The following is a 20365-nucleotide window of genomic DNA, read 5'->3' on the forward strand; positions in this document are numbered from 1 at the left end:
TTAGACACTACCAACGTTTTGTTGAGGAATTGTGGGCAAATTACATAAGTTTTCAAAATTTCCTTTTTATCATGTATAAAATTGGGGTCGTTTTTTTTCTTTTTTTTAATTAATTTTTTTATACAGCAGGTTCTTATTAGTCATCCATTTTATACATATTAGTGTATACATGTTAATCCCAGTCTCCCAATTCATCACACCACCACCACCACCCCCACCCGCCACTTTCCCCCCTTGGTGTCCATACGTTTGTCCTCTACATCTGTATCTCTACTTCTGCCCTGCAAACTGGTCATCTGTACCATTTTTCTAGGTTCCACATATATGTGTTAATATACAATATTTTTAAAAAAATATTTTGTTAAAAAACAATATTTGTTTTTCTCTTCCTCACTTACTTCACTCTCTATGACAGTCTCTAGATTCATCCACATCTCTACAAATGACCCAATTTCATTCCTTTTTATGGCTGAGTAATATTCCATTGTATATATGTACCACATCTTCTTTACCATTCGTCTGTCAAAGGGCATTTAGGTTGCTTCCATGACCTGGCTATTGTAAATAGTGCTGCAATGAACATTAGGGTGTATGTGTCTTTTTGAATTACGGTTTTCTCTGGGTATATGCCAAGTAGTGGGATTGCTGGGTCATGTGGTAATTCTATTTTTAGTTTTTAAGCAACCTCCATACTGTTCTCCATAGTGCCTGTATCAATTTACATTCCCACCAACAGGGCAAGAGGGTTCCCTTTTCTCCACACCCTCTCTAGCATTTGTTGTTTGTAGATTTTCTGATGATGCCCATTCTGACTAGTGTGAGGTGATACCTCATTGTAGTTTTGATTTGCATTTCTCTAATAATTAGTAATGTTGAGCAGCTTTTCATGTGCTTCTTGGCCATCTGTATGCCTTCTTTGGAGAAATGTCTATTTAGGTCTTCTGCCCATTTTTGGATTGGTTTGTTTGTTTTTTTAATATTGAGCTACATGAGCTGTTTATATATTTGGGAGATTAATCCTTTGTCCGTTGATTCATTTGCAAATATTTTCTCCCATTTTAAGGGTTGTCTTTTCGTCTTGCTTGTAGTTTCCTTTGCTGTGCAAAAGCTTTAAAGTTTCATGAGGTCCATTTGTTTATTTTTGTTTTTATTTCCATTACTCTAGGAGGTGGATCAAAAAAGATCTTGCTGTGATTTATGTCAAAGAGTGTTCTTCCTATGTTTTCCTCGAAGAGTTTTATAGTGTCTGGTCCTACACTTAGGTCTCTATCCATTTTGAGTTTATTTTTCTGTATGGTGTTAGGGAGTGTTCTAATTTCATTCTTTTACATGGAGCTGTCCAGTTTTCCCAGCACCACTTATTGAAGAGGCTGTCTTTTCTCCATTGTATATCATCCTTGCCTCCTATGTCATAGATTAGTTGACCCTAGGTGCGTGGGTTTATCTCTGGGCTTTCTATCCTATTCCATTGATCTATGTTTCTGTTTTTGTGCCAGTACCATATTGTCTTGATTACTGTAGCTTTGTAGTATAATCTGAAGCCAGGGAGTCTGATTCCTCCAGCTCCGTTTTTTTCCCTCAAGACTGCTTTGGCTATTCGGCGTCTTTTGTGTCTCCATAAAAATTTTAAGATTTTTTGTTCTAGTTCTGTAAAAAATGCCATGGGTAATTTGATAGGGATTGCATTGAATCTGTGGGTTGCTATGGATAGTATAGTCATTTTCACAATACTGATTCTTCCAATCCGAGATCATGGTATATCTCTCCATCTGTTGGTAACATCTTTAATTTCTTTCATCCGTGTCTTATAGTTTTCTGCATACAGGTCTTCTGTCTCCCTAGGTAGGTTTATTCCTTGGTATTTTCTTCTTTTTATTGCAGTGGTAAATGGGAGTGTTTCCTTAATTTCTTTCAGATTTTTCATCATTAGTGTATAGGAATGCAAGAGATTTCTGTGCATTAATTTTGTATCCTGAAACTTTACCAAATTCATTGATTAGCTCTAGTAGTTTTCTGGTGGCATCTTTAGGATTCTCTATGTATAGTATCATGTCATCTGCAAACAGTGACAGTTTCATTTCTTCTTTTCCAATTTGTATTCCCTTTATTTCTTTTTCTTCTCTGATTGCCATGGCTAGGACTTCCAAAACTGTGTTGAATAATAGTGGCAAGAGTGGACATCCTTGTCTTGTTCCTGATTTTAGAGGAAATGCTTTCAGCTTTTCACCATTGAGAATGATGTTTTCTGTGGGTTTGTCATATATGGCCTTTATTATGTTGAGGTACGTTTCCTCTATGCCCACTTTCTGGAGACTTTTTATCATAAATTGGTGTTGAATTTTGTCAAAAGCTTTTTCTGCATCTATTGAGATGATCATATGGTTTTTCTTTTTCAATTTGTTAATATGGTGTATCACATGGATTGATTTGCATATATTGAAGAATCCTTGCATCCCTGGGATAAATCCCACTTGATCATGGTGTATGATCCTTTTAATGTGTTGCTGGATTTGGTTTGCTAGTATTTTGTTGAGGATTTTTGCATCTATATTCAACAGTGATATTGGTCTGTAATTTTCTTTTTTGGGAGTATCTTTGTCTGGTTTTGGTATCAGGGTGATGGTGGCCTCATAGAATGAGTTTGGGAGTATTCCTTCCTGTGTAATTTTTTGGAAGAGTTTAGAAGGATGGGTGTTAGCTCTTCTCTAAACATTTTATAGAATTCACCTGTGAAGCCATCTGATCTTGGACTTTTGTTTCTTGGAAGATTTTCAATCACAGCTTCAATTTCATTACTTGTGATTGGTCTGTTCATATTTTCTATTTCTTCCTGGTTCAGTCGTGGAAGTTTAAACCTTTCTAAGAATTTGTCCATTTCTTCAAGGTTGTCCATTTTATTGGCATAGAGTTGCTTGTAGTAGTCTCTTAGGATGCTTTATATTTCTGCGGTGTCTGTTGTAACTTCTCCTTTTACATTTCTAATTTTACTGATTTGACTCCTCTATCTCTTTCTCTTGATGAGTCTGGCTAATGGTTTATCAATCTATTTATCTTCTCAAAGAACCAGCTTTTAGCTTTATTGATCTTTGCTATTGTTTTCTTTTTTTCTATTTCATTTATTTCTGCTCTGATCTTTATGACTTCTTTCCTTCTACTAACTTTGGGTTTTGTTTGTTCTTCTTCCTCTAGTTCCTTTAGGTGTAAGTTTACATTGTTTTGAGATTTTTCTTCTTTCTGAGATAGGCTTGTATTGCTATAAACTTCCCTCTTAGAACTGCTTTTGCTGCATCCCATACATTTTGGATCATTGTGTTTTCATTGTCATTTGTCTCTAAGTATTTTTTATTCCCTCTTTGATTTCTTCAGTAATTTCTTGGTTATTTAGTAAAGAATTGTTTAGCCTCCACGTGTTTGTGTTTTTTTACGTTTTTTTCCCCATAACTGATTTCTAATCTCATAGCATTGTGGTCAGAAAAGATGCTTGATATGATTTCAATTTTCTTAAATTTACTGAGGCTTGATTTGTGACCCAAGATGTGATCTATCCTGGAGAATGTTCCATGTGCACTTGAGAAGAAAGTGTAATCTGCTGTTTTTGGATGGAATGTCCTATAAATATCAATGAAATCTATCTGGTCTATAGTGTCATTTAAAGCTTGTGTTTCCTTATTAATTTTCTGTTTGGATGATCTGTCCATTGGTGAAAGTGAGGTGTTAAAGTCCCCCAATATTATTGTGTTACTGTTGATTTCCTCTTTTATAACTGTTAGCAGTTGCCTTATGTATTGAGGCACTCCTATGTTGGGTGCATATATATTTATAATTGTTATATCTTCTTCTTGGATTGATCCCTTGATCATTATGTAGTGTCCTTCCTTGTCTCTTGTAACATTCTTTATTTTAAAGTCTATTTTATCTAATACGAGGATTGCTACTCCAGCTTTCTTTTGATTTCCATTTGCATGGAATAGCTTTTTCCATCCCCTCACTTTCAGTCTGTATGTGTCCCTAGGTCTGAAGTGGGTCTCTTGTAGATAGCATATAGATGGGTCTTGTTTTTGTATCCATTCAGCAAGCCTGTCTTTTGGTTGGTGAATTTAATCCATTCACGTTTAAGGTAATTATCAATATGTATGTTCCTATAACAATATTCTTAATTGTTTTGAGTTTGTTTTTGTAGGTTCTTTTCTTCTCTTGTGTTTCCCACTTAGAGAAGTTCCTTTAGCATTTGTTGTAGACCTGGTTTGGTGGTGCTGAATTCTCTTAGCTTTTGCTTGTCTGTAAAGCTTTTGATTTCTCCGTCGAATCTGAATGAGATCCTTGCCAGGTAGAGTAATCTTGGTTGTAGGTTCTTCTCTTTCATCACTTTAAATATATCATGCCACTCCCTCTGGCTTGTAGAGTTTCTGCTGAGAAATCAGCTGTTAACCTTATGGGAGTTCCCTTGTATGTCGTCATTTTTCCTTTGTTGCTTTCAATAATTTTTCTTGCTTTCTTAATTTTTGCCAATTTGATTACTATGTGTCTCAGCCTGTTTCTCCTTGGGTTTATCCTGCCTGGGACTCTCTGCACTTCCTGGACTTGGGTGGCTATTTCCTTTCCCATGTTAGGAAAGTTGTTGACTATAATCTCTTCAAATATTTTCTCGGGTCCTTTCTCTCTCTCTTCTCCTTCTGGAACCCCTATAATGAGAATGTTGTAGTGTTTAATGTTGTCCCAGAGGTCTCTTAGGCTGTCTTCATTTCTTTTCATTCTTTTTTCTTTATTCTGTTCTGTGGCAGTGAATTCCACCATTCTGTCTTCCAGGTCACTTATCCGTTCTTCTGCCTCAGTTATTCTGCTATTGATTCCTTCTAGTGTATTTTTCATTTCAGTTATTGTATTGGTCATCTCTGTTTGTTTGTTCTTTAATTCTTCTAGGTGTTTGTTCTTTAATTCTTCTAGGTCTCTGTTAAACATTTCTTGGATCTTCTCAATCTTTGCCTCCATTCTTTTTCCGAGGTCCTTGATCATCTTCACTATCATTATTCTGAATCCTTTTTCTAGAAGGTTTCCTATCTCTACTTCATTTAGTTGTTTTTCTGGGGATTTATCTTGTTCCTTCATCTGGCACATAGCCCTCTGCCTTTTCATCTTGTCTATCTTTCTGTAAATGTGGTTTTTGTTCCACAGCCTGCAGGATTGTAGTTTTTCTTGCTTCTGCTGGCTGCCCTCTGGTGGATGAGGCTATCTAAGAGGCTTGTGCAAGTTTCCTGATGGGAGGCACTAGTGGTGGGTAGAGCTGGGTGTTGCTCTGGTGGGCAGAGCTCAGTAAAACTTTAATCTGCTTGTCTGCTGATGGGTGGGGCTGGGTTCCCTCCTTGTTGGTTGTCTGGCCTGAGGCGACCCAACACTGGAGCCTACCCAGCTCTTTTGTGGGGCTAATGGCGGACTCTGGGAAGGCTCACGCCAAGAAGTACTTCCCAGAACTTCTGCTGCCAGTGTCCTTGTCCTCATGGTGAGACACAGCCATCCCCCACCTCTGCAGGAGACCCTCCAACACTAGCAGGTAGGTCTGGTTCAGTCTCCTATGGGGTCACTGCTCCTTCCCCTGGGTTCCGATGCACACACTACTTTGTGTGTGCCCTCCAAGAGTGGAGTCTCTGTTTCCTCGAGTCCTGTCAAAGTCCTGCAATCAAATTCCTTGAAAATCTGATTCTCTAGGAATTCCTCCTCCTGTTGCCGGACCCCCAGGTTGGAAGCCTGACGTGGGGCTCAGAATCTTCTCTCCAGTGGGTGAACTTCTGTGGTATAAGTGCTCTCCAATTTGTGAGACACTCACCCAGCAGTTATGGAATTTGATTTTATTGTGATTGCGCCCTCCTACTGTCTTATTGTGGTTTCTCCTTTGCCTTTGGATGTGTGGTATCTTTTTCGGTGAGTTCCAGTGTCTTCCTGTAGACGACTGTTCAGCAGTCAGCAGTGATTCCGAGGCTCTCGCAAGAGGGAGTAAGCACACGTCCTTCTACTCCGCTATCTTGGACCAATCTCTAAAATTGGGGTCTTAATAGAACCTACCTCATAGAAATGTGAGGATTCATTAACTCATTCAATAATCCACAAATATTTGTTGAACACCAACTACATGCTAGCTATTATTTTAAGCACTCACCCGGTTGTAGAAGAGAGATAAATAAGGTCCCATTCTACTGGGGGAGAAACAAAACAAATACACGTGAAGCTTGGGAGTAGTGACAAGTGCTTTGATGGAACTAATACAAGGTGATACAACAGAAAGCATTTGGGGGTGGGACTGCCAATTAAACAGGGTAGACAGGGGAGATCTCCTGGTAGAGGTGACATTTAAGCTGTATGCTTACAAAAAGGAAGGTAATATGCCAAGCTGTATATTCTTGGCAGATAGAGCACAATGTATGTCAGCTATTTAACTTTTTAAAGATGAATGTATTTGCAAAAGGACATTAGAATGGGACTTTTCCTGCCTCGCTATCAAAAAATCAGGAAAAGGGCTTCCCTGGTGGCTCAGTGGTTGAGAGTCCGCCTGCCAATGCAGGGGACACGGGTTCGTGCCCCGGTCCGGGAAGATCCCACATGCTGCAGAGCGGCTGGGCCCGTGAGCCATGGCCGCTGAGCCTGTGCGTCTGGAGCCTGTGTTCCGCAACAGGAGACGCCACAACAGTGAGAGGCCTGAGTACTGAAAAAAAAAAAAAAAAAAAAATCAGGAGAAAAAATCAACTGTGTTCAAACCCAAGAACACATTATGTCCATCTGAAATGACTTAAAAATAAGCATGTAGCCTCATTCCTGCCTCCATAAACTGCCAGGAACTATTTCTCTTCTCCACACTCCACTCAGACACTCAAGTAACCAGAGAGCAACAACCCAAACATTCAAATAAAAAGAACTGTACTTTATCAAAAGGGATCCTAACAACGTATTATGATATTTGAAGTAAAAGTGATACCTTTTCCCCAAAAGTTTAAATTGCCTTTACGAGATGCATATATTTATTTATTTGTTTGTTTACTTATTTATTTTAATTTTTGGCCGCGGCATGTGGGATCTTAGTTCCCCGACCAGGGATCAAACCTGTGCTCCCTGCCTTGGGCGTGTGGAATCTTAACCACTGGACTGCCAGGGAAGTCCCTACATGCATATATTTAAACATCTCAGAAGGGGGATTTAAATTCTGATTCTTTCTTTTTGATAGGGATTCTAATACAACTTCAACTTTCCCTGAATCATATGTCTCCCCTTCGTTCTTTTCTTCTTGTACCTATTTAATCCAATACACAGGAATATAATTTTTGTCTGTCCTTTAGATGTAGGAAAACCATGGTCTTATGCAGGCAGTATCAGGGAGCAAAGGCCAGTAGGGTAACCAAGGGGCACAAAAACATCTTTGAGAAACTGATACCACTGGTAAGTTGTGTTTATCATTAACTTCTCTCAGAATTCATTTTATTCTAAGTGGATGGAAAGAATATTTTGATAGTACTTGGAGTATGGGTTGAGAGCCCCAAGAGACACATTGCTCTGCCTTCAAATAATGGATCAAGTTAATCACCACTGGTTTTGGGGGGTTTGCTTTTGTTTTTGTCAACTGGGGTCTGCAAATTTGGAAGAGAACTAAATCGCTTTGGATAATAAAACAGAATCTAGGTAATGCCACCTGCGGTCTTCCTTTTTTACCACATTGCTCTTCCTCTAAGTAAATGTTCAACAAGTACTTAAAGAATATTGATTTGAACTGTGCCAAATTATTGGCCTATCCTGGTCCAGCCCAGGTTACTGACATAAACCATAGCCACAGGTTCGACTGAGGCAAAAGGCTGAATCTGGGAAATTCCAGAAGCTAAGAGCAGCGTCCAATGATCTGCAAAGAGCCACTTCTGTTAGACCTCATGATTCTTGAATTCTCTGAAAGCAAATAGTATATCCTTATATTACTATTTAGACAAAATCAAGATTTTTGCTTCTGGGAAAAGGAAAAAAAATGTAGTCATTAAGCACCTATTATTGAGCTGAAAAGAACACATCTACTTGTCATTTTCATACATTATCTCATTCAATTCACACACTGATCCAGTGAGTGAGGTATTGTTATCCCCATTTTACAGGTGAGGAAATTGAGGCTTAGAAAAGTGAAATAACTCACCCAGGTCACACAGAGGTCAAATAATTTGCCCAGGTCCCACAACTAGTTTGGGCAGAATTGTGACACAAATCCAGATGTGACTGACTCCAAAATCTGTGTTCTTTCCATGACACCAGGATGTTGCACGATACTTATCTGGGTATTGTATGTACTTACATCATCACTTTAGCCTCTTCAATGAAATCCTCTTCAGACATGGAGCCTTCATTGATGGCCTTGATAGCCACCTGGACATGTGCTCGCCATTGGCCTAAATAGACCACCCCAAACTGGCCGCTTCCAATCTCCTTTACAAAAACCAACTCAGATGGATCTATCTCCCACTTTTCTGGAAAAGTAAAACATGCACATTACAAATAAGGAAAAACATGTTAAATTTTTAGAGCTAGAAAAGATTTAGGAATTTTCTTGACCTATTCTCTTCTTTTTCAGAGAGGTTTAAAAAATTTATAAATGAGTGGAAAGGACCTGTAACCATTTTTAATACTCTTATTGTGGCTTAAAAGTATAATTCCAGAATTCAAGTATAAAAATACAAACCTCACTTACTTGGAGAGGAATTATGGATATCAAAACATGCTTTCTCTTTCCAGAGAGACCCAGGATGAAACAGTTCTGTGCCATTCTAAACTAAACCTGCCGAAACCAGACCTGGAGCCTAAATATTTATGTCCCCAGTCTGTTTTTATCCTGGTGAGTAAACTTGTGAGATTAGATAAAATTTGGGGTCCCCCATCTCAGTTTCTATTATTGTTTCTTTGCCCACTTCCACCCCTAAAGGGCTTTCCTGCCCTTTCTCCTTTGCGAAAAGTCTAATCAATTCACCTGATAAATATTTTCAATATTAAGATTCTAACCCATATCTAAGTGTACGTTTGAAATGATGCTTGCATTACTGAATATTTCTCACTCTACAGAAGTGAATCAAGAAAAAAAGAACTGTTTTTAAAATAACCCTTTGGAAAACTGAGAATTAAATCTTAACTTTTTAGTAACCACTTTTATACAGCAACACCACCATCTGCTGGAACTTTAAAATAATGCATTTAAAAGAATTGTAATGGCCAGTGACCCCTTGTACCACCAGGCTTTGCAAGGGACTCCCCTTCCCAATAGTAGGTGTGTTTTTAAAATAACATGGGAGAATATATTCATGACCTTGGGACTGACATAGATTTATTCAACAGAATATAACTATAAAGGAGAATACTGATAGATTAAATTTCATAAAAATCCTATTTATCAAATACACCCCATTAAGAAAATGAAAAAGTAAGCCACAGACGGGGAGAAAATATTTCTTAAAACATATAACCAACACAGAATTCCTATTCAAAGTAAGAATAAATCGATTAGGAAAAGGCAGATAATCCTATTCTTTAAGGGTTAAAAATAACTTGAATAGTATATTCTCTCACAAAAGAGAATGTCCAAATGGTCACTGAACCTATGAGAAGTTGATCAACATAATTAGTCATCAGGGAAATGCATATTTAAACCAAAATGAGATACCACTACACATGCACCAGATTGGCTAAAATGAAAACAGAAACCAAACCAAACAAAAACCACAAGAATACCAAATACTGGCAAGGGCAAAGATGTGGAACAGCTGAGACGTCCATACACTCTTCATTAAAGTATAATCTGGTATAAATTCTTTAGAAAACTGACTAAATCTGAGTATGTTCATACTCTACGACCCAGCAATGCTACTTTTAAGTATATATCCATCATTGTCGGGGCATATGTGTGTGTTAAACGTTATCAAAAGGCATACAAGAATGTTCCTAATAATATTATTTAGAAAAGCCAAAAATTGGTTAGAACCCAAAAGGCTATCTGAAGAAGGATGGGCAAATCCATTGCGGTGTAGTCATGCAACGTAGCAGTTCACCGCAATGCAGGTGGACCAACCACACCCAGCATGGTGGGTGAATTCACATGTGGAAGGATGGAAGAAAGAAGCCAGACGTGGATGCCCGGTGTCCAATTTCATTTATATAAGGTAGTCAAAACCAGACAACATTACTCAGGCTCTAGACTTACGAACTGTGCACTCTTCTGGATATTGAAAAATTGAAAAGTTTATTTTTTAATTAAAAACGACCATGTTTGGGCTTCCCTGGTGGCGCAGTGGTTGAGAGTCCGCCTGCCGATGCAGGGGACATGGGTTCGTGCCCCGGTCCGGGAAGATCCCACATGCCATGGAGCGGCTGGGCCCGTGAGCCATGGCCGCTGAGCCTGCGCGTCCGGAGCCTGTGCTCCGCAGCGGGAGGGACCACAACAGTGAGAGGCCCGCGTACCACAAAAAAAACAAAAAAAAACGACCATGTTTAACTTAGATAAATGGCTAATGATAGAATTTTTTAAACATATAGTATTTATGGGGCAGAGGAATAATCTAGGCACCCATAACACCCTGAAATCACCTTTCCAGCCCAATTCACAGCGACCCTGAGTCCTGCTTATCTGCTACACAATAATTGTGTTATCTTTTTTTTTCAGTATATTCTGAGTCCCCCTAATAAGATAAATTTAAGGAAATAAAGTATCAACAAATTAGAAAGCGGGATTCTTTGGCTCTTATTTATTCTCACAGATTTGCAACTATCACATTCACTAGAAAATAGTTCAAATCAAACTTGGTCCAAGTTCTATTCGAAAAAGGTGACAAGGACACTTTTAGCAACTCATTTTAGCAGGTTCTCTTGGGGAGAAGTCATTTCCCAGCCACCCACATAACCAGAGAGCAACAACCCAAACGTTCAAATAAAAAGAACTGGAATTTATCAAAAGGGTTCCAAATAATGTATAATGAAATTTGAAGTAAAAGTGAAACATTTTCCCCCAAAGTTTAAATGCCCTTAGGAGCTGCATATATTTAAACATCTCAGAAGGGAGATTTAAACTTTGAGGAGAAATGTAGCTAGACAGGCTCTACCTCAAAAGAGCTGAGAATTTAAAGAACACAGAGGGAACTTGGGATAGGCTCTTCACTGGATTTGATTTTTACTTGAGCACATGTGCATACTTTACCATAGCTAAAACCAGCTGTGGCCGGCAAGCAACTGCCCATCAGCCCAACTGGGTGGCGGAGACGGGACATGAGCCCTGGGGAGAAAAAAAGTCAGCATTTCAGTCCTAGTTACTAGCACAAAAGAAAAAGCCAAATATACTAGAATATAGTGCTATTCCTTAAATAGATCAGGCAAAAAAGCATTCTACAGTTAGTCTGTTTGCTTATTTTTCCCATTAGAAAAACACCTTTCGCAAAATAATATATGCTCATTGAATAGAAACTAAAGAATCCAAGAAAACACAAAGATGAAATAAAGGTCCCTTACAAAATCTTAGTATCCAGAGATACACTGTTATCACTTTGGTGAACATTTTCGCAAAAATTTCCTTATGCGTGTTTGAAACATCTGATATGTTTCACAGCAATGTAAATGTTTTGCTCCAAGATTTTTACACTCAAAATTAATTGACATGTGTCAATGACTATAAATAGACCTTAATATTATTTCCAAGATTTCACTATTGTAAAATATGCTGTATATTTTTGAACATATATCTGTATGTACCTCTCAAATTATTGCCTCAGGCATAAATTTCTTAAAATGTGACTTCATGATCAAAGAGTGTCTAGAAAGTTTGTACTAATTCATTCAACCACCAACAGTGTCTAAGTGTACCCATTTCCCCATCCTCCTCTTGAGAGTAGTTTATTATTATTTTTTAATAGCATGGTAGAGTAATGAGACTTCTTTTGATTGGGTCCACATGTAGTATTCCATAGAGTCAATTTCAGTTTTTGTTCAACAAACATTTATTATTTATTTCTTCAACTCACATTTCTTGAAAGACTGCTTTGTGCCAAGCATTATCTACATGGTGGGAGACAGCAGTGAGTAAGACAGCGATGGTCCCTGCTCTCATGAAGCTTACATTCAAGTGGGAACAGAGAAAATAAAGAAGTACATGCACACACAAGAAGAAGCAGATGATGAGTCGATGAAGCAGATGAAGTAGAGTGGATGAAATACAGCTTCTTTAGAATGAATGCCCACAGAAGGCCTTTCTGACAAGATGACAGCTATGCTGACATTCATGGATGAGTAGCCATCCTACAAGGATCAGAAGGAACAGCATTCCAGGCAGATGGAACAGCATGTGCAAAGGCTGGAAGACAGGAACAAACCTGGCCAACATAAGAACAGAAAGCAGCATTATTAAGTGCCCAATGTGTGTAAGACACTTCTCTAAGTAGATCCCAAAGATTCCAGAGGACCAAAGATGAAGAAAATGAGGACTCTACACACAGGGGCTCCATCTCAGTGAGGGATGACAGGCAGAGAGAGGCAATTTCAATGTAAAAGGAGTAAGTTCTATGATGAAGATACGCAAGGTGCTCTGGGACACAGAGGAAGAGCACCTCGCACATTGTTGGATTCAAAGAAGTCTTCTGTCAGGAGATGATACCTGAGATGGATCTGACAAAAGGAGTCCACATTGTAGGCAGACGTAGTAGCATGAGATGATATTGATACTTAGAGGTATGATGCAGGAAGAGCTATTTGAGCAAAGAGTGAGAGGTAGGGGCAAGAAATTATACATGAGAGGTAGGTTATATTCTGGTTGTGGTCAAGGCCTTGTATGCTTTGCAAAGGAGCATTACATCTTCCTGCAGGTGGGAGGGAGCCATTGAAAGATCCTAAATAAGGGAGTGGTGTAGTCAGATTTACATTTTGATACATCCTTCTGGCATCAGTATAGAGGATGGATGAGGGGAAGTCAACCTTGAAGGCGACAAGACCAGTGAAGAGGCCACTGTAATTATCTAAGTGAACAATGATTAGGGCAGTACACAGGGAGAGGCAGGGACCTACATGAGACATATATAGGATATGAAATTCATCGCACTTGATAATTAATCAGAAGTGCAAGGAGAATGGATGTATCTATTCTGACTTCCATGTTTCCAGCCCCTGTAATTGGCAAGATGATGATACGATTATCTGATGATGATACACCAGGAAGAGTAAATTTGGAAGGAAAGTAGTAGTATAAGATGAAGAGCTCCATTTCCTCATTGAAGTTCAGGGCATGTGGGATTGCAGGTATCTGTGTCTACCAGGCAGGAGAATCATGCAACTGAAGTATAGGTGATGTACAATATTATGTAAGTTACAGGTGTAGTGTAGTGTTTCGTAATTTTTAAAGATTGTACTCCATTCATAGTTATTATAAAATATTGGCTATATTCTCTGTGTTGTACAATATATCCTTGTAACTTATTTTATACATAATAGTTTGTACCCCTTAGACTTCAATTTTCTTAATGAAGTAGATGGTTAGGCAATTTACTCATGGGCAGTGGATAATACTAGAAAGGGGGTCTTGAGGAGAATGGTAGAAGTTTGAACAGAAAACAGGAAAGGATGCTTACCAGTGACTCTGAAGACCTAGTTGGGGTTAGAGCCCTCATGAAGTTGGGACTCTATAACACATGATCAAAATAAAGAACATAATAGGAATTTCCTTAAGACCCTAACACCTTCCTCTAACTTCAAAGTTTTTGTTTGCCAAATGTTTTTATTCTGTGAATTACTACCAGTGGTTTAGTGATGGTTTGTCTCTCTGATAGAAAAAAAGTCTGTCACTCTCTTTGCATTGTCCTTACTTCTGGTAAAGAGATGGACTGTCATGAGCTAAATTGATCAGAAGTCAAAAACTAGACGGGATAGTCATGGGTTTCAATTCACAGCCTCATCTGGATCCTCCAATGATCTAAGTTGCCTCTTTCTGGAGGAGATGACAGTCATTAAACGCAGACCCTGGAGTCAGTAGGTTCTACGGCTCCAATGGTTTCAAAGATTTCTGTGAATTCAAATCTCAGTGCAAATACTTATTAACGGTGTGCCTTGAGCACAACTCATGCCTCAGTTTCCTCTTCTGTAAGATAGAGACATCAACAGCATCTACCTCATGGATTTCTCTGAAGATTAAATAAATAAATATACATAAAATAGGGTCTGGTCCAAAGTAAGTCTTCAGTAAATATCAACTATTTCTGAGTCCCATGCCTTTCCTCTTATCATCCTTCTTTCTCTTTGTCTTATTTCTTTTCTACTTTCTTTTCTCCCTAATAAACAGCCACCGTAGTTAGAAGTTCTCAAACCCTGTTTTTCTTTCTTTTATTGTTTGATCTAGCTTTAATTTTAAAAGTTATCTGTGTGGTATTTCTCACATTATAAGAATAATTTACATACATTGTAATTTTTTAAAACCCTAGCATAATCTACAAAGCAGAAAATAAGTTTCCCTTACCCCCAGTCTCATTCCCCAGAGGTAAACATTAACAGCTTGTAGTCTGTTATGATCTTATTAGTTTAAAAATTATTACCTAAACTGTAACAGGATTTTTCTATGTATGCACGTATTTCTATATATTTACTTTTCAAAAGTAAGACTATAAATATACTGTTTTGCACCTTTTTTTCTTTACTAAGCAACTTATCACTAACATCTTTTCAGGTCAGCACATCCTGATCTGCCTCGGTATTTTTTTTTAACGTCACCACCACCACCACTCTGTTTCTTAAATTTTTTCTTTGAAGGAAGGGGAAAGAAGAGCGTGACGAAGAAAACTCCTGATTCTAAGGGTTTCTATCTCTAGCCACAAATATGTCCTCACTGGCCCCACTCAGACATGTTGCCACTTCCTCTCTAACCAAACGCCCAGTGACCATCAGGAATACCCAGGTGGACTCATTCCATAAGAGAATAAAAACTTCCTTGGATTTATTCCTGATATTTAGAACCAGTGTAATGGAAAAGTGGCCGCTTTCCAAAAGGGATTTGTTTGGGCATCACAACTTTTCATGAGAAAAATCTAAAAAAAGTACTGCATGTCAAGAAGTCAAAAGAATATGGAAGTTACAGTGGGTTCCAAATTCTATAACACTGATGTAAGGAGATTCCCCCCATAGGCTCAGAGTAGTCCAGTACAGGTTGGACGAGGGCTGAAGACCAGAGCTGTGGTTGTAATCGTGGTGGAACTTTCTGGAATTCTGTATCTTTCCATAGATGATAGGTTTGCAAAAATAGCCATTATTGCAAATTACAGCTGGGAAAGGGGGTTAAATATGCCTCTGGTATATTCAAGTCAAATTGTAACTGTGTAAGGCTGTGTCCTGTGTAAAACATTTTCTGTTTTCCATACAAGAAAGAACAGACAATGAGACATTTAAGGGTAATTTTCTATTGCAACTTTCTAAAGTTAAGAGCAAATTTAGAGGGGTAAAGAGAAAGAAGAATGAGCCTTTAGGACATTTGAAATTTTATTACATTTAGCTCCATGTAAATTTCAAGAACAGATGCATAATGACTAAATGGCCTTTTGCTTCCTTGTCATCTATCATTTTTCTAACCTGGCAGAAATGTAAAAAAAAATCAACCTACCTCTTGCCACCTGACTAGAAAGAACAAAAACGCATCAATGAGGAGGAGAATTGCACAGAAGACAGGTTGTATTTCGACTCTTAAACATTTCTACAGGGATATTTGGTCCTGTTCAGTGTCTGACCAGAGATACATTGCCTCTCTGGGGCCTGGCTCCCCGACTCTCCCAGCCTGAAGTTTCTGACTTACCAGCTGCGTTGTGCTGGTGATACCAGATCAACTCGGGGATTGATTGAAAGAGGTGTCTTTCAGTCACGTACCACTGTCCTGAGTCCTTCCTTTTAATCTGATAATGTTTGATGGTAGCCTCCATACTTCTACAATCAGTAAAATGTGAGTTCATAAACAAGCAAAAGACCACGATGGAACCAAGTCAATCATTATGCAACAGGACTCCACCTCTAAAACTCATATCCTAGTAACACTACACACTGAAGAGCAGATAGGATTAAATTCAACAGGTGCAACCCCAGCCCAGGAAAATTCCTCAGCTATGGTACTGGGGTCTTAGGTTCAAACATAACTTCAGCGAAAGTTGTCTAGGTGACAAGTCTAGTGTCCAAAAATGTACAGCTCGTAATGGACACTTCTGAGCATTTATTGAATCAAGTATCAGTTCAATGAATGAATAAATGCACTGTGAGAGATGTGAGACAAAGGAGGGAGGAAAACCAGTATCGGGCGTATTGATGAGCAGGTTTGCTATGGGCAGCTGGGGCTTAATCCCTCTAGGAAGAGATGAGAGTCTGTGGAACATACCTCAGAGTCTTCCCACTAAAGTGCAAAGGAGCTGAAGGGCTTATCCTCCACTCCTCATGGACGGAGGGTCACCTAGGAAGCTAACTCTCAGGTACTTCCAGTCCACCCCTGGGGACCACAAGAACCCGCAGCCAGAGAACATCCTCAGGCAGAAAGAAACAGGAAGCTTTCTGAGTACAAGAGAGCTCTCTGCAGGGTAACCCAGGGGTAAACCAAGGTGAGGAGAGAATCGCACTAGCAGTGTCTTCTACAACTACTCAAATCTCCTTACTTGATGCTTGAGAAAAGGAGATGAGAGAGTTTAAGTAACTTATCCAATGTCACATGCAGAGCTCGTTAGGGGATAAAATTTGAACCAATTAGTTGTCCCAAGTTCCAGGCCAGCAATTTTCTATGTTAGGCTCTCACTTACATTCTCTATGTGATGGTGTCTCCATAACAATGACTGTCCCAGGGATTGCTATTTCTAGAGAGATCAGAATCACAACTGCTTACCTCCCAGCTCTTATAAACACAGAAATGGTGTAGCATCCCAAATGTCTTGAATCTCTGACAATAAATGCACCTTCTTTAGACTGCAAAACAATTCATTCATTTACAAGTTTATTCCTTATTAGGAAGAAAGACAAACATCTCAATAATGAAAACCAAAGCTATACTGACTTACTATAAAAGGATGATACTGTTTTTACAAGTACACACAATGTTATCTCTTAAACCCTTTATAGACTTAAATGTCATAACTATAAAATAAAATATAATTGGGACAAGAATTTGCAATGCATGAGTATTTTAAAACTTTGCTCCTGATTTTTCTAAGAATTCTGCATTTGACAGCCTTGTGCCCCACCATTTAGTTATTTTTGTTCTACTGATCAAGATAATAGATAAAAATAGCTGATGAATAAGAAAAACTCTGAGACAGACTGACAGGATTGTTCTTTAGAGGAAAAGAAACAACATGGTAAGTGGGGGTGAAGGAGGCAGAGAGGAATACATCTGGGAAGATGAGGAATGGAAAGAGAGACCAGAGCTCATGATATGCATGGAAAGAGAATAGACTTGGGAGAGTCTGGAGAGAAGAGCGAGGACAGCCATTCTGCTTGCTCTAGGGGTACAAGAGAGGCAGAAGGAGAAATGGCAGGAGGGAAGAATATTATAATAAGTTTGATGGTACATTATCAATTGGATCCCCATGGACATTCTTTGGGAAACTCCACTAAAGCTGAAAATTGCTTTCAAATAAGCTTAAAGTTGACTGTTTGGTTTAGTTTGATACCGTAAAAAAAGTTTTCCCCTTATTAAGTGTGCTTACACTCATGAAGAGGAAAATATCTCAGAATCTTGGCAGACCCGTGAAAGCTTACACTTATCAAGTGCTAGTGGGTTGCTTGAGAACTGCACAATCCAAACAGCATGATACGACTCCTCAAGATGAACATAATACATCTTCTCCTTCTCTTTCCAGATGCTTACCAAGAAACAAGCCTCATTTTCTGGTCAAATTTTTTAACCAATAGAAAAGAATAGAGAGCCCAGAAATAAACCCACGCTTATATGGTCAAATAGTCTGTGACAAAAAAAGACAAGAATATACAATGGGAAAAAGACAGCCTTTTCAATAAATTGCAATGGGAAAACTGGACAGCTACATGCAAAAGAATCAAACTGGGTTACTTTCTCACACCATATACCAGAATAAACTCAAAATGGATTAAAGACTTAAATGTAAGACCTGAAACCATAAAAGTCCTAGAAGAAAACACAGGCAGTATGCTCTCTGACATCGGTCTTAACAACATTTTTTTGGATTTGTCTCCTCAGGCAAGGGGAACAAAAGCGAAAATAAACAAATAGGACTACATTAAACTACAAAGCTTCTGCACAGTGAAGGAAACTATCAACAAAATGAAAAGGCAGCCTACTGAATGGGAGTAGATGTTTACAAAAGATATATCTGAAGAGGGGTTAGTGTCTAAAATACACAAAGAACTCATACAACTCAACATCAAAAAACAAACAATTCTATTTAAAAATGGGCAGAGGACCTGAACAGACATTTTTCCAAAGAAGATATACAACAGACCCATGAAAAGATGCTCAACATCACTAATCATCAGGAAAATGCAAATCAAAACCACAATGAGATATCACCTCACACCTGTAAGAATGGCTGTCATCAAAAAGACAACAAATAACAAGTGTTGGCAAGGATGTGGAGAAAAGAGAACACTTGTGTACTATTGGTGGAATTATAAATTGGTGCAACCACTATGGAAAATAGTATGTAGATTCCTCAAAAAGTTTAAAATAGAACTACCATATGATTCAGCAATTCTACTTCTGGATATTTACCTAAAGAAAACGAAAGCACTAGTTTGAAAGGATATATGCACACCAATGTTCATAGCAGCACTATTTGCAATAGCCAAGATATGGAAGCAACCTAAGTGTCCATCAACAGACGAATGGATAAAGAAGATGTGGTACATATATATACAATGGAATATTACTTAGCCATAAAAAAAGAATGAGATCTTGCGATTTGTGACATGGGTGGACCTAGAGGGTGTTATGCTAAGTGAAATAAGCCAGACAGAGAAGGACAAATACCACATGATGTCACCTATATGTGGAATCTAAAAAGCAAAGCAAACAAGCCAACAAAAGAAAAACAGACTCATAGATACAGAGAACAAAAGGGTGGTTGCCAGATGGGAGGGGGTGGGAGGGGGCATGAAATAGGTGAAGGGGACTGCATTACAAACCTCCAGTTATAAAATAAATAAGCCACAGGGATGTAATATACAACATAAGAAATACGGTCAATAATATTGTAATAACTTTGTAAAGGGACAGATGGTGACTTAACAGTGATCGTTTCATAATGTATGCAAATATCAAATCACTATGCAGTACACCTGAAACTAATACAATATTGTGTGTCAACCATATTTCAATTAAGAAAGGAAATTCAAATTAAAATGAAAAAATCTAGAAATTAATAAGGAAACACTACATATCAGGACCTCTGTTATATCGGTCAGGCAATACTCAGAAATAAATTCACAGTCTCATTATTTATATCAATAAATGAAAGGAATACAAAATAAACAGATCCAACTCAAGAAGTTAGGTTAAGAATTATAAAATAAACCCAAGTAAAGTAGAAGAAAAGATCTAGAGACTGTCATATAGAATGAAGTAAGTCAGAAAGAGAAAAACAAATATCATATATTAACGCATGTATGTGGAACCTAGAAAAATGGTACAGATGAACCAGTTTGCAGGGAAGAAGTTGAGACACAGATGTAGAGGACAAACGTATGGACACACCAAGAGGGGAAAACCACAGTGGGGTGGGAGTGATGGTGTGCTGAATTGGGTGATTGGGATTGACATGTATACACTGCTGTGTATAAAACTGATGACTGATAAGAACCTGCAGTACAAAAAAAAAAAAAAAAACAACTAATACTAATCTTTCTTTGGGTTATTTGTATGGAAATATGTTAATATAAATGTTTCAGACATTACATGAAATTTCTAAAAATCTTATATGTTCTGACATAACGATATAAGTCATAATTCTAGTTATTACTTTAAAATGTATATCTCAGAAATAACTAAATTTCCTTATCAATTGCATTATTATAAAAAAAATAAAGACAAAAGCAGAAAATAATAAATTATAAAAACAAAAATATAATACAGCAAGTAATTAAATTCAAAGTCTGGTTGCCTAGGGAAAAAAAATAAAATAGATAAACTACTACTTAACCTAATCAATAAATAATGGGGTGAATCTATTAAAAAATAAGTCATAAGCATCTAGAAAAAAATTAAAGAATCTTCTTGACTCTATAAAGTACATTTGAAAACTTGAATAAAATGGGTAATTAGCTAGCAAAACATAAAATTTATCAAAATTGATTCCAGAAAAGCTAGAAATCTTACTGGACCAATTGAACTGAAACACGG

The 20365-nt window shown here is 38.0% G+C and overlaps 1 protein-coding gene across 1 annotated transcript in view; it reads right to left on the reverse strand.

The window, feature by feature from the left end:
* TXK (TXK tyrosine kinase) overlaps nt 1-20365 on the reverse strand; it is a 46691-nt gene that overhangs the window by 11300 nt on the left and 15026 nt on the right. Inside the window, exons 6-9 of the mRNA XM_030880478.2 lie at nt 16880-16959; nt 15815-15942; nt 11198-11272; nt 8315-8486 (exon numbers count right to left, since the gene is read on the reverse strand). Of these exons, the coding sequence (XP_030736338.1) occupies nt 8315-8486; nt 11198-11272; nt 15815-15942; nt 16880-16959 (455 nt within the window). The remainder of the gene's footprint in view (nt 1-8314; nt 8487-11197; nt 11273-15814; nt 15943-16879; nt 16960-20365) is intronic.

The sequence above is a fragment of the Globicephala melas genome, chromosome 5 (assembly GCF_963455315.2).
Source record: "Globicephala melas chromosome 5, mGloMel1.2, whole genome shotgun sequence".
Lineage (NCBI taxonomy): Eukaryota > Metazoa > Chordata > Mammalia > Artiodactyla > Delphinidae > Globicephala > Globicephala melas.